This window comes from Epargyreus clarus, unplaced genomic scaffold, assembly GCF_041222505.1.
Source record: "Epargyreus clarus isolate Ecla_fem2 unplaced genomic scaffold, WU_Ecla_fem_2.2 ptg000021l, whole genome shotgun sequence".
NCBI classification, from domain to species: Eukaryota; Metazoa; Arthropoda; class Insecta; order Lepidoptera; family Hesperiidae; genus Epargyreus; species Epargyreus clarus.
Window position 1 is genome coordinate 11,815,322 of NW_027332228.1, and position 19,922 is coordinate 11,835,243.

The 19,922-nt window shown below is 35.6% G+C and overlaps 1 protein-coding gene across 7 annotated transcripts; it reads left to right on the plus strand.

Moving 5' to 3' along the window:
* The first annotated feature begins 328 nt into the window (after nt 1–328).
* Nucleotides 329–19,576, plus strand: LOC140751024 (band 7 protein AGAP004871). Of its 7 annotated transcripts, none has more exons than XM_073084830.1 (8): nt 534–661; nt 1,051–1,092; nt 2,272–2,372; nt 3,708–3,863; nt 15,291–15,388; nt 16,157–16,318; nt 16,881–17,046; nt 19,375–19,576. In XM_073084830.1, exons 1-8 carry the CDS (start codon nt 574–576, stop codon nt 19,507–19,509), a joined length of 948 nt encoding a protein of 315 aa, XP_072940931.1. In that variant the 5' UTR covers nt 534–573; the 3' UTR covers nt 19,510–19,576. The 7 variants fall into 7 exon arrangements, with proteins under 7 accessions (XP_072940930.1, XP_072940926.1, XP_072940931.1 ...); XM_073084824.1 differs by lacking the exon at nt 534–661 and adding an exon at nt 700–972; XM_073084829.1 differs by lacking the exons at nt 534–661; nt 1,051–1,092 and adding an exon at nt 329–447.
* Nucleotides 19,577–19,922: the final 346 nt, after the last annotated feature.

The window sequence follows — 19,922 nt, forward strand, 5'->3', positions numbered from 1 at the left end:
TAAATAGTATGTGGTGGGTTTATCAGATCAATGATTAATCACTGATGACTGATGATAATTTACTAAGAGTACTTATAATATGAAAAATGAATAGGTAATGTAGATACGCACTTGTCTCTATTTTATTTACCTACATTTAAAATTATTTTGAAAATCGTAACTTCTTTATTTATCATTGAACGGCAAAACAACGCAACGCGTAAGCAGGACATAAAGCTCAACGCTTAGTCAGTCACACAATTATACAATTGTAAGTACATATCTCGTGATAATGATGAATATCGTATACCAAACAGGAGCTCTAATATTAGCCTGGATATTATCTAAACATCCTTACATGCAGTACCAACTCGAGGAGGCTGAACCGCTTCAGAAATACCCAAATCCCTCAATTTGGAGCATCGCTGGTCGGAGCGCGCCCGCGCCCGCTCGTCGACATGGTAGAAAGTGCGTTATTTATTTATTTTTACCACAACCTGATATTCCTTGGTTCGCACCTTCTTAGTTTCAATATAGACACCGGGTAGATCACACCCGAACACTTATAGATTGATTGATTCGCTAAATCAGTCAATGCGCTCCGCATTGCGCGAACGTTCCCACATGGATTTCGGTTGTTACGACAAGGACTCGGGCGAAGTGGAGTGCTACCTTGAAATACGTAAATAAATTTTGACTAAACGAAACTAATACGTCAATTATACCTACTTGTCCGTGGTGTCGAATTGTTGCGGATCATCGCATTGTAATTGATATTTTTAGTTGGAATCTGTGTTGTTTTTGGGTCGCGTAAACACGCGGTCTCCCTGACAGTAAGTTAGTCAGCGCAGTCCGCGATTGTTAGCCGAGTTACACTGTTATGAGCTCCCTAATGTTTTTGTTTTGAGCTACCGGTATATTACGATAAGCGAGCGCTCAATATGCGCACCGAGTTGAGAACAGTGAGTTCTAGGCGCGATAATGTTCCCAGTCGTGAGTAAACAAAACATTGTATACATTCAATTGATCATTTGACGAGTAACCTTTAATTTGTGCGTTTACATATTTTAGATTGCGATACGGGTACCTCTTGCGCAATCACAATTCAAATGCGTAAGTACCTTGACAAGTTGAATAGTAAGGTGACAACTAAATAAATCAATCTAAATTATGCTTAAAATTTATAAGAATTAACAAAATATTTGCGCGTCTACACTCACACATAACACAGTATATTTTATACACACAAATAAAATAACGTCTGCACTCTAAACGGATTGCTACGAGTATAATTCTAAATCAGCATAAATCAAGAAAGCTAAAGAGATGAATGAAAGCAATCGTAACTAAAAATAATGATATTTAGCTCTGGATCATTCAGGCATCTGCACATTCTAACGTGTGAGGGAGCTGTGCCACCATCGCCGACTAACGAGTAATAAGATAATTTATAACTGGTAATACAAATGTCATAAAAATATAAATTATATATCACTTATGAAATATATAATAAAAAGACATAAACAGTATCTATTATAAGGAAATTAGCTTCAACCCTACCTATAAGTATTAAATTTGAATATTTTTCAAAATAAGATACGTATAATAAGTAATTGCCTATTTTAATTAAACATATCTGCTTACATACTTGAGATTTCCAATCATCAACCCAATCAGAATTTTGATAACTTATTAGTGCAATTACATCGCTCAAACGTTTTTACAACTTTCTAATGATTAATATTTTTTAATCGCGGCATAAACGACTTTTGACTCGCTTCATTTTAATGGAAATTATGCGAGTGAAATTATTATTTAATTAGCCTACAGTCACTAGTACCGTTTTCCTGTCGCGCGTGTTAACGCCCTCACGCGCGTCCCACCCACATGCGTGCATTGCATACTATAGTTTCATACCTACATATGTGTTGCCAAGATTCTGCAGTGAGGTAATTAATGCGTGAGAAGAACGCGCGTGCGGCGTAATACATGCGACAGGAAAAGTGTTCTACTTGCCGACAGCACAGTGGGTATAAATAAGTATAGATACTTATACTTTGCCATCAGGGCCTTTTTCCTGTCGCGCATATTTACTCGTATGCATGCGACCCACCTGCACGCTTGGCACTTTTATCCTATGGTTATCTACGCACAGCACACACATAAGTCGCGAAAAGACAACAGTGAGCTAATTCATGTATAATGTTGCACTTGGGGGCATAAACCCGCGCGACAGGCAAACGCCTTTTAGTTTAGCTAAACTGTTAATTTATTATATAACCTTTTTAACAGCGAATCCTGAAGCCGTGGGGTGCGTTGAGAGATTTGCCACATTAATGTCTTTTCTACTGGTCATCATTACGTTTCCGTTTTCATTGTTTGAATGTTTTAAGGTAAGTTTACAATGTAAATTATTGTTATTATTATTTAAATCCAAAATATTAGCAGTTTGAATGTACTCGTAGCAATATACTTTTTATGAAACGGAAGAAACAAACACAAATACAGGCCAAATTGTAGCTGTTCACATCAATCGGTCACAGATGCATATATTGCTGCTCTGAAAAGTAAGTTAGAATATTTCGAAATTCAACACTAGTCACAAGACTAAACAATAATAGCATTGATTTTAAAAGCAATATGTTGATACATTTTTACCTATCATGTTTATCGGACACTTTAAGAGTTTAGTAAGCGAGTCAGTAAGTTACCTACAAAATTGTTAATGTTCCCAAAATATAATACAACAGACTGAGTAATCGCATTTGAAAAATTCTGAGTACTTCACGTTGGTAAACAGTTAACAAATGCTATACAGGCGTGCTAACAGCTTTATGTTTTGACGATAGATTTACGCGAATCGCTTGTTTTCTATAAAACGTCGGAACTGCTGCATAACATACTGTACCATATTTTACTATGCCTCACGGTCAAAATATCCTTCAACTAGAAATTATTATTAAAACAAAAAACATGAATGCTTTAAAATACCTAATTAACTGAAAAGTAATGTAGATGTCTAGCCTGTCACTTTCTATATATATAATATAAGCGTAGCAGACGAGCATGCAGTCCACCTGATGGTAAGTGGCTACTGCCGCCTATGGACGTCTGTAATCAACCCCACATAGAGATATTTCTACCTACAGATGCGCCGCTACCCCTGAGGACTAAGCTGGAACGCCTCGGAAAAGTATGTCTCCCTTACCAAACCCTTTAAAGCGGAACACAGCAGCGCCTAATATTGCTGTTATAAGGCAGAAATAGGTGTGGCGGTGGTGCCGCCGGAATCGAACCACAAAGACTTCTACTACCTTCAAAATTTAGACGAATCCAACGACCCCTACTAAAACATCCGTCATGTCATCTTGTTGGATTCACCTCATGTGTAAAAACTCATGTAGTGTGTATCATGATAATTACATGCATATGGGGCGGCACTACCGCCATGTTTGCCTAATAACAGCAATGATAAACGCTAATGTGTTCTGATTTGAAGGGTACTGTAAAAAAGGCATAGGTACTTTTTCAGAGGCATTCCAGCCAGTCCTCAGGAGTATCTGCGCATCTGTGGCTGACCTCAGGTAGGAACTTTATCTCATCTGGGGATGATTACACATGTCTATGGGCTGCAGTAGCGACTTACCAACAGGCGGGCTGCATGATCATCTGCTATTCCTATATTATAAACACATATAAAGCCATACCTCAATTACGTGTATTTTCAGGTGGTTCAAGAATTCGAGAGAGCTGTCATATTCCGTCTTGGTCGGCTAAGAAAGGGTGGCGCCAGGGGACCTGGTCTCTTCTTTGTCCTACCTTGCATTGACACATACAGAAAAGTTGATCTTCGTACAGTGTCATTCAATGTACCACCACAAGAGGTTAGTAAACAATTTTATGTAAAACCTTTTTGGGTATATAGTCGTATTTTCAGTCGGTATATAAGAACAGGGAACAAGAATAACAGTAATGGACATCATCTTGAACAGAACAACACAAGGTAGTAAATATATTACTCCGCCTAAGGATTAAATGAAAACAATTTAAATACCTCTGAGTTTCAAATTTATGTGTGTATTAGAAATTAATTATCACTTGCTTAAACGGTGAAGGAAAACATCGTGAGGAAACCTGCATACCTGAGAGATTTATAAAAAAAAATCTTAAAGGTATGTGAAGTCTACCAATACGCACTTGGCCAGCGCGGTGGACTATGGCCTAACCCTTCTCATTCTGAGAGGAGACCCGTGCCCAGCAGTGGGACAGTAATGGGTTGATGATGATGATGATGATGATGAATTTAAATACCTATTTTAATAATTTAGTCTTACTATAAGTAGATGTTTTTTTCTTAATTTAGGTACTAAGCCTACAATTTAAATAGTTTTACGCCAGTTCCGTTTACTTGAACCCAGAGACTTCAACTATACACTGCTACTATAGAGAGCATAAGCCTCCCTTAACTAATTTATCGATTGCCCACAGACGGACCTTCATGCACAAAGTGATAAGATCGATATTCTCGTTGATTAGGCCGAAAACATAAAACATTACGGCGCCGTAGAATTCTCCGGCGCCGTGGGTTACACCAGCGCACTGAAATTCGACAGCGCGGCGCACGTAACATTTGTGTTTTCAGCTTAATTGTCATTATAATGCGAACTGTCGGGTCGACAATGCTTTTTTAATTCTATAGGAGTAGTAGACGAGCATACCGTCCACCTGATGGTAAGTGGATACTGCCGCCCATGGACATCTGTAATCAACCTTAGATAGGATTAGATATTCCTACTTGAGGTCGGCCATAGATGCGCCGCTACCCCTGAGGACTAACCTGGAACGCCTCGGAAAAGTATGCCTTCCTTACCACACCCTTTCAAACAGAACTTAACAGCACTTAACACTGCTGTTATGAGGCAGAAATAAGTGTAGAGGTAGTGCCGCCGGAGTCGAACCACAAATGTTTTTACCACTTTCAAAATGTGAACGGATCCTAAACTAAACTTTGGAATTCAATTCCCCAAATGCATCAATGACATAAATTTCCAACCAATCAGAAGCATTTCCTGAAAACGTGACATTAATGGCGATGTATCCATAAATTACGAATTAATAAATCTATCATTTCTTAATGCATTGGCTTTATGCCGACAATTTTGTATAATCAACGCCCACTGGTTCTGATAAAGAGAATCGCATGCAATACCATATCACAGTATCACAATATTTTTTGAATGCCTAGCAGGGATAACAGAAATTTGGTTTTCACATAGAAATTCCATAGACATTCCATAGACAGTATTATGATGCACTAATGAACTGCTAGAAAATTTTAGATCATTCCGCCACAATGTTCTTATTAATGATCGAAGGCCACAATAGATATTTTTCATTTCTCTGAGCATTTCTAAATACTTATGATACAATCCAGATTTACACCCCTAATTTTAGTTTCTTTGTGATAACTTACAAGACATCGAGCGACTAAATCCCGTTATTAATACTCAATCTATCCAAAATTTGCTTATTAAATATATGTAACTGTATTGTTAACTGAAATAATGCAGAATAATACCAGTATCAATAAGACGCCTTTAAAACTTTAGTCGCAAAATACCTGCATGAAAATGAACAAGAATAAGAAAACAAATCTAGGAGTGATTGCTAATGGCTGATTAGATAAATAAATGGAAGATTAAAGAGTAAAGAATTCGTAGGTGGCTTCTCAAAACATAGATGAAGACAACGAAATTCAGCGCTAAGTACTTTGTAATTCCAAAAATATAAGATCCTGGAGATATTTCTGTAGTTTCATTCAAACATCAAACATTCTTTACTTTGTTTCAATTCTTAAATAGTATGATGTGTTATCAATCTGTATGTATATTATTAATCTATAGTTTTTGTATTTAAGGAGGTAGCACCCTCTGTGTTTTGACTCAGGCGGCACCACAGCCACACCTATTTCTATCTAATAACAGCAGTGTTAAGCGCTGCTGTGTTTTGTTTAGAAGGTTGAAAGTGTTGTAAAGGAGAATTGCTTTTTAGGGGCATTCCAGCTTAGTTACATAAGCATAAGTCATTTACCATCAGATGGACTGCGTGCTCGTCTGCTCTTATATTACAAAAAAAAATGAAGAACATGGACACACACACTTAGAAAATTACACAAACACCGAGACCCATAAGCAGGTATCTATATTTGTTTTAAATTTTTAAACAATGAACTTGATGATTAATGCTCTTCCCACTACGGAAACAAGTACTAGATATGGCTCGTTCATCTAAGGAGCGACCGCGTTTAGTTGAACTAATTATGTGTGAGATACACCAGAGCTATGAACACCACACTCATTAAATTAATTTATAACTTTGTATACGTCGGTAATAAAAACAATGACTATGAATGTTATCTATGACCACACTTTACAGAAAAACCTAGAACCAATATGTTGAAATTATATTTTAATATTTTGCCCGGAAGCTTCCTAGTTTGATGGCCATCGTAAAACGTCTAAGCACCAGTTCTTCTTAAAGTTGACGAGCACCCACATGGCGACGGCAAAAGGCCCAAAGAAAATTTGGGGTAAAGAAGTGGTTTAGTAGGCGATGGCAGCATTATGTTTTTCTCACATTTTATGCCCTAATTATTTAAAGCATTATCGTCATAATTATATCGGCGTAATAATGGTGGCGATTCTAGTTTGGAAAATTTGAGCGGAAAAAAATGATGTGAAATGTTTAGTTTTTAAGGGCGCAAGAAAATAATTAATTATGAAGCAAACAAAATAAGCTTGAGAAGCTCTGGTCTACTCGGCGAGGATTTGCAAATATTCTCATACTACAAAACCGTACACCACATGGCTTCCAGACAAGCCACGGCTCGAAACGGCTGGTAATGATAACAGTTAACCCAGATGTTCACCCATTCAGCTGGTCCCCGGCTAATTGATGTGGCTGTAAACATCAATCAAAGTTTTACGACGTACAAACAACGTAACGTTTCTTGTAAACCGATTGTCTTTATCGCCAATACGACGACTATTAATATCGTTTCGTCATAATACCGCTTGAATCACATTCGATCTTTAGTTACTTCAAGTGACGTGAACTTCTCATTCAGAACAATAGTGAAATGATTTCGAATTATATGATGAATGTCCAAATACGATGTGATAGTCTGTTCTACATCTGCCTGTTGCTCCAGGATATATTGCGAATATTAAAGAAAATGTATTTTTATAATAACAATAGATAGGTGGCAATGTTTAGAAAATTACTATACTTCCACATCTTATTATTAAACTTAAAATATCAAATATTAAACAATAATGCATACTTATCTTCTTACATATATTCTTATGCAAGTACTTACGTAATTTACCAAGATTGGCTTTATTATCTGATGTGGCTGAAAAAAATAATTGTTATAATACGCTATAAAAATAAATTGTTTAAATTGAATATCAATAATAAAATAAATAGTACATATTAAATTTTATTAAGTATATACAACATTTTCATTGTGTTGTGGTAACATCTACTCGTATAAAACTTGTATATTGATTTAAATAATAAAAAGCGAAATGAATTACCACAGCATTAATTCCGTTTTCTTACAAAATTCGTTTAAATTACAAATTCGTTTTCACACAAATAAATTGAATATCATAATTCCAGCGAAACAATGTTTATTTAAACGTGTCGAATATTACTGTACCGAGAACAGACGACTCGCAGATCTGGCCTCATTTAGTCTCGATTGATGCCCAACGATAATAAATCTTGCCAGAATCGAGATCCACACCGCTGAAATGCATTCCAGACAGGAAGGATTTCAATCCCCTGCGTTAAATTTTAACGTGTATTTTCGTTCGCTATTTAAAATCTTGAGAAATGTAATCGTTTTTACCACGCTTTTATTAGCTTGACTTGTATGTATGTATGCATGTACGAGTATGTATGCATACTATGTGTGTATACGTACATAGTATGCATACGTACATGTCTTGTACATTATTTTTAAACTAATTCTGTATTTCGGAAAAGAACAATAAAATACCATAATAGTTGTTATCAAGCAGTCTACTCTTTAAGAACAGTAACATAAATTGTCAATCATGTTCTTCTTATATATTACGATTTTTCACTTTTTAATTTTATTAGTTACTCATAATTGTAAAGCGTGTTCTTTTTAACTATAATTTATTTTTAATGAAATAGGTTTGTACCGGAAAAAATAACTGGGATTCGACTCAGTTAAATATTCAAAGCATATATTTGTTAACCCCTACATATAAACAGGAGGGTTCTGTATATACGCTTAAATCTAATAGCCTACGAAAATACGATGAGACGACCCGCGTGGCGAAGCGGTCACCATACCGGTCTGACGCGCAGAGGGTCCCAGGTTCGATCCCCGGCCAGACAGAAATCTAAATGATGAATTTAGGTTTCTGTTTCTGGGTCTGGGTGTTTGTATATTATCTTTGTGTGTGTACAGTGCACCCACTATACAGGGAATCCTAGTGTGGGGCTGTGAGTGTAGAAAGCGTTATTATTAGCGTTAAATAATCCCCATGCTCAAATACAGAGATGTATTCCAATTTATATTGTCAGCCGTTAAACCACATAAATGGTAATGTTTTGCAGCGTGATCCCAACGCAAAAATGTTCGTAGCACATGATTATGAATGAATGAATAACAAAGTTTCATATTAAAAACAAATGTCCTAATATTTATGGTCAAACTGTGTCCGAATAGGTTACATATACTTATAGTATCAGATAAAGGATATTTATACATATATAGGACGTTCAGTAAACCAATAGATTCACTCAGAGCGGGATGTTTCGCATGTGACATTTACCAAGTTCGAATGTCGTGGGAAAATCTGTATTCCCATCAGTTTACATGTGAGACAATTTTGCGAGACGCATGGCTAGTTTGTAGGTACAAAAATGGCAATTGCGCATGCAGTGTACCATATTGATCACTAGCACCAATGGACATCCACAACCTACTCCAAAAAGAACAGGAATTATATCGTCTTTTATCTGAAGCTAAGCATAGAGGCATTGCCACTCCTGCGTGCCAAAAGGTTGCCTTTTGATAATACATAAGTCAGTTTGTATTCACATTTTTTCACCGAACTACTTGCCTGCTAATGTATATTTGAAACAAATAAAGACTCGGCTTAAATATATGTTATATTAAAATTAATTATTAAACATTAAATAGTTTGTGGATATGAATGCCAGACAATAATATTTTTTTCATACTTTTAACGCATTTTTTACGTGATCGATTTTTGTCTTTTTAACTTTAACCCTATACTTGACCTTGTGCACTTAAATGCACGTTTGAATCAGATTTTTTTCTTGGAAAATGCAACATCGAATCTTATTAATAATAACTCAAAGCGACTTAGCAAACGTTTCTTTACGTCAGAAAATGAAATCTATATCTGTCTCGTTCACACATTGTCAGTGGTAAACAAAATAGCGAGCCGTCGGTCAGCGCCTGCGCAAAGCTCTCTAAATATCTTATTTTATCTGAATTAAATTAAGTTATATGTATGAAATTTATATAATTTTACTTTCTGCAAGCTTTATGCATTTTTTTGGTGATATTAGTTTGAGATATAATGTTTTGAATATATAGTAATTCATGACTTTTGTTATGTGTGCATTAAAATGCACACTACCAACGACATACACTATTACTGTTTGTCAATATTGTGTCTTTAAATGCACATTGCCAACTTTGCTACTATATACTAAGGTTCTGCACCCAAGGTAGGGGTAGGGTAAACAAGGTTCAGAAAGAGTTTTTTTGTTATAATGCATGACTGCAATTCATATTTCCCCCCTTCCACTAAATTCCCAGTCCTTAGCTTGCAATATTTTTCTTTCAGATGACTGGAGGCCGAAAAATTCTAGCTTTGGTGTCCAAATTGCGTAATTAAATCTGATGTAGAATCCAGCAAATCTTAGAAAGATGAATTCGAGATGTGTAGGTCTCATCAAGACGTCTCTGAACTCAAGTCCTGTCGAATCAATAGCGTCTTCTGTCAAAAATGTAAACATCTCCAATAATGATGCCTCGAAAACATCTGCAATATCAATCCCAGATAAGACCAAATTCCCACTTGAGGTCGGCCATAGATGCGCCACTAGCCTTGAAGACTAAGCTGGAATGCCTCAGAAAAGTATATCTTCTTACCACAACCTTCAAACAAGTGGAATAACGTCCAGTCATATGCTCAAATTCAATACAGCATTATAACGGAAATATGGATGAAGGTCTAAACAGACATATCGCTTTAAACCGTACAGATGTGATAGGCCATTGTTAGTATTGTCTTCACAGATTTTGGACATCTTCGTTTGTAATTCTTGGTTGCTGTTTCGTCATGAGAATAGTGGTAAACAAAAATTATTGCCACTCAAAAAGTTTCGAGTCGCTTTATTTGGGAATCTGCGTTTTTTTTTGGTGGAGGTCTTCTAATCTCTCAACTCAACTAAAATATTTCAAAACTTTTGATATGCCATAGCTTCTGAGACTTTTATCTTTAGTATTTTCGAAATATATGATATTTATAATAAAACACGTCACTTTTGAAGACAGTAGAACGACTGATTTATTGTTAACTAAAAGTTACACACAGTTGTACATAGATGGCAGCACTAGTTTCATATTTTAGATATTAACATTACAACATCCCCACTATATCTAATAATATGCCGAAACTAAAAATTAAACAATTTGCACACCTAACATATCTAAAAATTTATAATGTTTAACCGAACATAAACTTTTGGTGAAAAAATCTGCAGGCATTTCAGCCGTTGGTAAATACTTAACATTCACAATATTATTTGCTACACATTCTCTACAAAAATGATATCTAATGTCTATGTGCTTGGTTCTTTTGTGGAAAACTGGATTAACAGTCAACTTTTGTGCACTTTGATTGTCATTAAAAATATCAATAGTATAATATTTTTGTGTAATTTCATATAACAAATTTCTTAAGTAAACTCCTTCTTTGCAAGCTTCTGTAATTGCCATGTATTCTGCTTCACTACTAGACAGCGCAACAGTTTTCTGTTTTTTTGTTTCCCATGATATTACACAGCCTGATAAAGTAAAACAGATTCCAGTGTATGATCTCCTATCAATTTTGTTCCCTCCCCAATCAGAATCTACAAAACCTTCCAACATTGAGCTTCCTTCAGCTGAGTACTTCAGACCGTAACTTCTAGTATATTTTAAATATCTCAATAATCGCTTTATATAGGCACAATGCTCTTTGGAGAAACAGTTATTAAATTTACTTAAAAAGGCTACTGCATATACAATATCAGGTCTCGTCAATACAGCCAGATACATTAAACTTCCTATGATTTGCTGATATGGAAAATTATCTATACAATGCTTATTATTAGATAAATTTAACTTAAGCTCCATTGGTGTTCTAACAGGTTTGCATTGACTCATATTAAACTTATGCAACAGCTGATCAATATAATCTCTTTGACTTAAGGTCACTGTTTGCTCAGATTTATTAACATTCACATTTACTCCAAGACACTTCTTTATTTCTCCCAAGTCTTTAATTTTAAACTGACTAGTTAACATTTGCTTCAATTTTTTTGTCTCAGAAATATCATTTGAAAAAATAAAGAAATCGTCAACATATAACGTTACAATAGTTCTCAATTCACCTTGCATTTTTGTATACATACATGGTTCTATCTTCGATTGAGTATAATTCATATTTAATAAACACTCATCTACTTTCCTGTTCCATGCTCTTGACGACTGTTTTAGTCCATAAATGGCCTTTTTTAGTTTAAGAATCTGACCATTCTTAGGTTTTTCAGAAAAACCTTTTGGTATTTGCATATAAATACTTTCCTCAAGAGTACCATTCAAGAAAGCAGTTGTTACATCTAGATGTGTAGTACTTAAACCTAGTTTTACTGACAATGCAAAAAGTAACCTCAAAGTGGTATGTCTCACTACTGGAGAAAAAGTTTCCGTAAAGTCCACACCTTCGATTTGCGAAAAACCTTTAGCTACTAATCGCGCACGAAAACGAACTTTATTCTCACTATCATATTTTTTACGAAGCACCCACTTGCACTGTACAACTCTACCATCTTCTGGAGCATCACTTAACTCCCACGCATCGTTGTCTTTAAAACACTGTAACTCCTCTTGCATTGCCGACTGCCACTGCTCCCTCTCCGGTCCATTCAAGGCATCATGTACTGACAAGCCAGCCGCATCATCATATGTTTTACTGTCAACACACAGGTTAGAGAACCCAAATCTCTCTGGTGCCTTCCTTGTCCTTGTAGACCGCGATTGTGGGCTTTTCGTTTGAACCTCTTCGTGTGTGCTGTCTGCATCCTCATAATCGCTTGGAACATATGTCTCATCATCAGACTGCAAAGTGTTTAAAAAACTTTCAGAGTCATTTTGACAGGATGTTGACATACTCTTATGTTGCTCAGGCGAACTTTGGCTAGATCTTGATTCGGGATCATCAGACTTCTCTCTATCCCCCACTGAATCAACATTCTGAGCTTGCACTTCGATGAGGTGCTCAGGATTTGATTCCTTCTCAATGATGATCACGTCTCTACTGGTTGTTACAGTCTTTGTTTCTGGATTGTATACTCTGTATCCTTTTATATTGTCTGGATATCCAATGAGAATACATTTGGACGACTTCTTGTCCCACTTCTTCCTCTTTTCTTTTGCAATATGGACCATAACAGTGCTTCCAAAGATTTTTATATTACTTATATCAGGTTTAGATCCAGTCCACAGCTCATATGGGGTTCTATTGTTTAATGCTGCTGCCACAATTCGATTCTGGAGATACACTGCAGTGTTAGTGGCTTCAGCCCAGAACTCTTTGCCTAAACCTGCATCAAATAATAGACATCTGGCTTTTTCTACTATTGTACGATTGAATCGTTCGCACAATCCATTTTGTTGAGGAGTGTATGGATTGGTCTTCTGATGTTTCACGCCAAAACTATGCAGGTAATCTTCAAATTATTTGCTACAGAACTCCAGCCCATTATCACTTCTTAATACTTTGATTGTTCTTTTTGTTTCATTTTCCACTTGAGCTTTAAAAATCTTGAAATACTTCAAAGCCTCATTCTTGTGTCTTAAAAAAAAAACAAATGTCATCCGACTATGATCGTCAACAAACAACAAGAAGTATCTTGAGCCACCTATAGACACATTCTCCATAGGTCCACATATATCCGTATGGACAATATGTAGTAAGTTACTGCTTCTCTGACCAGTGCTCTTGAACGGTAACCGGAATTGTTTACCTTCACAGCATGTCGAATAGGAAGATTTGCTAATGTCAACTTTTTCATCAAGTGACATACCTTGGACGGCGTTCTTCATCTGATTCAAATAATCTTTATTTACGTGTCCTAATCTGCGATGCCATGTTACTCCTGACACAACTGATGCTGCTAAATTAGGTTGTTTTAGCAGATTAACCTTATACACACCATTGACTAACGCTGCTGTGGCGACCAAGTCATTCTTTTTGTTGTAAACTGAGCAACCACATTCGTTAAAAGAGATATTGTTACCATTCATTATCAATTGGCTTACTGATAATAAGTTTGTGGTCAGACTTGGTACACATAATACGTTGCGTACCTCAATGTCGTAATCGTGATTTTCTGTTGTAGTCGTAATTTTCACATCTCCAGAACACAATATTGACACCTTTTCATTGTTAGCAACAATTATTTCTCTGTTTTGTTCATATTGTGCATTCATAACCCAACTTTCATTGGTTGTGAGGTGTACACTTGCGCCCGAGTCGATATACCATTCATCTTTGTTGAAGTTTCCACTCAAAAACACTGCGCTAAAAGCATTTGATTGCATTCTCTCCTTATTTTTCTGATTTGACAAGTTATTTTCGTTTTTACACTGACTTTTGTAGTGGCCGATTTGTTTACAGCGATAGCATTTTATCTGTTTGACATTTGACATATCAGTGCTACCAACATTACTTTTTCTGGCCATAGACAAATTTGTGTTGTTTTTCTTTTTAGACTGAATAGCAAATGCACCGCTAACTTCACTCTCTTCATGACTTGCCAAATCCATATCCAACAGTTTTGTTTTGATGGAGTCTGCCGTTATAGGAATGCCGGAATGCTCTATTGCCATGATCATAGGGGAAAATCGATCAGGCAATCCCGCTAATAGCAATGATCCTGTCCATAAATCGTTGATTTCAAAACCTGTTCCGCTGAGTTTCTGTGCTGTATCAATAATCTGCGTCACGTAAGACGTCATCGAACTGCAATTCTCTCGGCGAATCGAAATCAAATTTCTTAGTAGACTTATCCGTCGTGAAAATCCACTGTCATCGAATAATTGTTTCAGCTTCTCCCATAATTCTTTGGATGATGAAACATTTTTTACGTGAACGTATAATGACGGGTCAATCGTCATAATCAATTTCGCCCTGATTTTTTCGTCATCTGCGGTTTTTATTTCTTGATTTAATTCTGTCTTGACACAATGTTTCATGCCTTCAAGAATTAAAAAATTCTCCGCCGCGAAACACCATTCACTGTAATTATCGCGCCCCGTAAGCTTCGGTACATTGACAAGATAGTTAGCAGTCATTTTGCGATGCACTTAATCTTATACCCTGCGATAATACGGCAAAATCACAACAGTTTGTCACTATACAATTCTATCACGTCCTTTTCACTGGATAATATTGCAAAAAACTACTATTTTCAACGCGAAATTATAAGCGTAAGGCCCATAACCTATAATAAAACACGTCATTTTTGAAGACAGTAGAACGACTGATTTATTGTTAACTAAAAGTTACACACAGTTGTACATAGATGGCAGCACTAGTTTCATATTTTAGATATTAACATTACAACAATATTTTTTATGTTTTTTAATTATTTCTTAGTTTAGTGAGTACTTGGCGGTGTGCATTTAAAGACACATTTTTTTTTCTTGTGAACCTGGCAGTGTGCACTTAAAGACTTCCCATACATATACAGACATACTATATCCTGAAAACTGAAATTCAAAGATTTTTTATTTTATTTTTCCTAGTATCCTTATAACCCAATTAACGCAGGGAAGTAGCAAAAGTATATTTTTTTTACGATAAAATTCTCTGCCAAGTATAGGGTTAAGTAGAGTATTTTTACTATCGCTTAATTTCAAGCACTGGGATGGGCGACTAATGTGACTAAACTTTGGGTATTTCCAGGTCCTCACCCGAGACTCGGTAACGGTCGCTGTCGATGCGGTTGTGTATTATAGAATCAAGGAACCCCTCAATGCAGTGGTTCGTGTGGCAGACTACAGGTGAGCGATCGCTTACCATTTACTTTGTGAAAGGTAATTTATTAAAGGTACGTGATCGCTAAAACGATTTATTAAACTTCAAAATAAATGCATTTTTGATTATCTCGCTTATGTAACATTTAGGCAATAAGTTACAAGTAGCAACGGAATAGTGCCGGAAACAGTTCTTGATTTATTTGTAAATAATGGTGTTCTGTTTATTGTTGGTGTTATGGATAATATACGAATACAATACCCATGCCTTACCTGACCAACTAATGTAACATAGTTAAAATTATCCGGCCGGCACGGAAAGCTCAAATCTTCTTCAAACCGACTGGCATTGTGACCTACATTTTTTATTCATGATTTCCTTCCATGAATCCTTGCATCATTATATTTATATTTATACGTTAGTTATTTTTTTACTGTCCTCATCATCATTATCAACCCCTTACTGTCCCATTGCTGGGTCTAAGAATTACACGTTTAAGGACTTTTTTACGAACTTTCCGGTGTCTTGCCCATATTTTCGATCAACGTTAACACAAGTCATAATTAATTTAAGTATAACACACACATAACTTTGAATTAGCAGAACCTGGAATTTAAACCTCGGACAAATCGATTGAGACGCCGCGTATTAACCACTGGGCTATCGTCGGTTTTCTGTTTTACAGTTTTTTTTTATTACCATATAAATATTGTATACTTTTTCTTTCTTTTATGGACAAGAGTATGTCCACAATAATTCAAATACTAAGTGAGTATAAAATTTTCGAATTCTAGTGAGTCAACCCGTCTCCTGGCGGCGACGACGCTACGAAACGTGCTGGGTATGCGGGACCTGGCGCAGCTGCTATCAGACCGGGAGGCCATCAGCCACATGATGCAGGCGAACTTACACGAGGCCACCGACCCCTGGGGCGTCGAGGTGGAACGAGTCGAGATGTAAGAAATTGTTTTCAGAAAAAGATTCTTAAATTTAGATATTATAAAAACAACTGGAAACAGTCGATTTTCAGACAGCTGAAGAAATTATTTTAAGATACCTAAGAAAAATCTCCGTAACCTTTAAAAATAAATGGGTCTATCCATTTAAGAGTTATACAAAGACAGACAAACATACTTCGCACTTTTCGTCACTATCGTCACACATTCACCAGCTTACTCCCCAAATCAAGCGTGCATTGGAAGTTTCACTTCAAAAATCCTTTAAAACCAATAAAATTATAGTACAAGTAAGTATAGTATAATAAAGTAGAAAGTGGTAGAACCCTTTGTGGTTCGACTCCGGTGGCACGACCGCCACACCTATTTATGTGTCATAAGAGCAGCATTAAATGCTGTTGCGTTTTGATCTGAAGGGTAAAGGATTTGTGGCAAGGGAGGCATTCTTTTCAAAGGCATTCCAACGTAGTCTTCTGGTTTTCCAACTACCATCAGGTGGATTGCGTGCTCGTCTGCTACTCCTATACAATAAAAAAGTATTCTCTATTTTAACCTTTAATAGCAAGGATGTCCGGTTGCCACTTCAACTGCAGCGGGCGATGGCAGCCGAGGCTGAGGCGGACCGGGAAGCTCGAGCGAAGATCATCGCAGCTGAAGGAGAGATAAAAGCCTCCAAAGCGCTCAGGGAAGCGTCCCTCGTAATGATCGACAATCCCATGGCGTTGCAGGTATTTTTTATAACTCATACACTAAAAGGAATGTGTATAATAAACGAGTAATAGTAAAGGAGATGTTTCAAAATGTATGGGCTCCCGGCCACCTTTTGTACACTATACTAAAAACTAAGAAAACTTGCAAAGAACAATTCGTAGGGGTTCATTTTCTTCAAATCATGTTCGTTTAATTTAAAAAACAATAATTTACACTTAAACTTGCAACACAACATCATGGCGGTAGTGATTACCGTAATAATGTCATCTGTCATCTTATTTTAACTTACTATATACATTATATACTTTTTAATTTATTTTTTACGCGAATGGGAGTAGATATATAAATATTTTATTGTATGTATTGAGAAACAATGCCTATATTTGATAAACATTAATTATATTTACTTTCATAAATCTTGACTTAAAACAAAAATACCAAAATATGTACTTCTATACCAATTTATTTTAGTTAAAACATTTAAGTGTGTAAATAAAACAACTTTAAGTACACATTTGATAATATTTTACTTAGATACATTATTTATTCATTTTCAATATCTTCCCTTATCAATATTTTCGTCCAATCATGTAGCAGGTTCTGTAATATCCTGTGACGAGCTCAGCCCAAACATCAAACAATGGTCATAATGTGAGCGCAACTACCTACGAGTAAGGTTCGTTGCCCAGCGATGCAGTTGCAATAATAACTGATTATTTTGTCATCCCAAGAATGTCCTTGTCTTGCTAATGTAATTATCTAAAAAAAGAGAAATGTAAAAAGATTAGCTTCTCTAGTTTAAAATTATTAACGATTATTTCACGATTAATACAACTAACTGATGTATATTTTACCTGATGATATTGAATCCTTGTCAACACAATCCACAGCGATCGCACGAAAATCACAAGAGTCCATAAAACATAAGCTGGGTAAACAAGTAAGGCTTAGTAAGGTAGAATCACTCCAAAATCGTAAGCAGCACAGAGCAGAAACATATTCAGGATTAAAATGGAATCTTCTCATCAGTACATATTTATTCAACGTTTACATTGGAGTTCACTGTTGTATAATATGTATATATCCACTTTTACACATATCAAATTGACAACTTCTTCTTTTTTAATTTGACATGTCACTTACATCTATAAAACCAGATACCATTTAAAAGATGGTTTTGTTATTATTATTATAAATAATTAATTAAATTCAGAAATAATGACGGGATACCCAAAACAAAAGCCAGGTTGTAAAGTACTAAGGTAACAATAACTTTACGACAAAAACAGCGAAATACAGAATTACCGACATCCAAAGAGTATAGTAACCTATGTGTGGGGTACACATAGGTTCCCTGACCGACATCGACAGTTTTGAAAACTTGACATTGACAGTATTCCGCCATATTTAATATTTCAATGAGGAATGCTTATTTTAAATATTTTTAAACAGGAATACTTTAGGTTATCAAAATATATGTGTATTTTTCTTCAATTATACAAATTATTCGTGTTTTTTAGATATAGTGTACATGAGATGGCCGAAAATGAAACATCTCCTTTTGAAATCTTATATAATGAATCATATAAAATTTAGTTTTGGTAACGAAAAAAAAATATATTGTTACGATTTTAATACATAATATTATTATGTCGACGAGTCTTTATTAACGTCTGTTTTTAATAATCGAACTATCCAATATTTTGCTTACCAAAGATCGATATTTGATAATTACTTCATACTAGAAATTGTCAAATTCCGAACTTTTGTTAACTAAACATCTCAGGGGGGTTAGTAACCCCATCTCTTAAAACAATATTATTTTAATCATACGTTGAAATTTCGTACCACGACCTCGTTAAAGTAAGATTGTTTTTATAATATTACAATAAGCAAGTTTGTATTATGTGGGTCGAAATTATTTATTCTTTTTATTTACGGAAAATTTATCTTTTAAGCAAAATATGACAATTTTAGTTGGTTTTATACAATGGATAAGCGAAAAATGAATAAGGGTTTAAGTTTGTTTAACTGCGTTAACTGCGTATGACGGAATACAATGAGGACCATGGTGCGAGAGAGATAACACTAGTTTCGATGTCTCGTTTCGTTTTGGATAAGGAATAGACAAATTACTCATTTTTTACATCACTCGCCAGGAATAAAACAAAACAGTTTTAAGGAGGTCGTGGTATGAAATAAAATTATGTTGATACAATATTGAAACAAAACTTTCCTGAACTATAATGATTTTTAAAAGATGGTGGTGGGCTCCCAGAAACAGTACTCTGTATGTTGTAACATAATCCTTAACCATATTAATATACTTTACAATCTCCTTCCAGTTACGTTACCTGCAGTCTCTAAACACGATATCCGCAGAGAAAACGTCAACAATAATATTTCCGTTCCCTATGGACTTCTTAAAGTCGTTTATGAGCGGAGGGACATCCAGCGCTCCAGCCACGTTACCCATGTAAATAATAATCAGGGAATTTTTAATTTTAAAGATAAATATAAGCAATATTATACTATTTTAATTAATTACTGATGTTTCATTTTGAATTAATTTGCCGAATTGATTAAAAACTAATTTATTACAGTTCAGAACGTAAGTATAAGTTTTCTGAAGCCCGCTCCACATCTCGCGAGAACGCGAGAAATACTCGATTCGTATAGGCTCCACATTCTCGTTTCTCGTGCTTTGCTCGCGTTCTCGCGAGATTCTCGCGAGAATGTGGAGCGGGCTTGACTTAATAACTAACGTGAGTGAAAAAATAAGGTATGTTTAATTTTCACAATCTTGTTCCGTCACAGCTTAAAAGATGGCGCCAGGGATGCGCCGTCATATAAAATTAAGCAATCTCTCACATACCTTATACTAATAATAATG

Coding starts and splice junctions, on each gene's coding strand:
- LOC140751024 (XM_073084830.1), top strand. CDS start 574: ATGCGCTCCGCATTGCGCGAACGTTCCCACATGGATTTCGGTTGTTAC. Junction 2,373..3,707: donor CATTGTTTGAATGTTTTAAG/GTAAGTTTACAA, acceptor GTGTATTTTCAG/GTGGTTCAAGAATTCGAGAG. Junction 15,389..16,156: donor GTTCGTGTGGCAGACTACAG/GTGAGCGATCGC, acceptor TTCGAATTCTAG/TGAGTCAACCCGTCTCCTGG.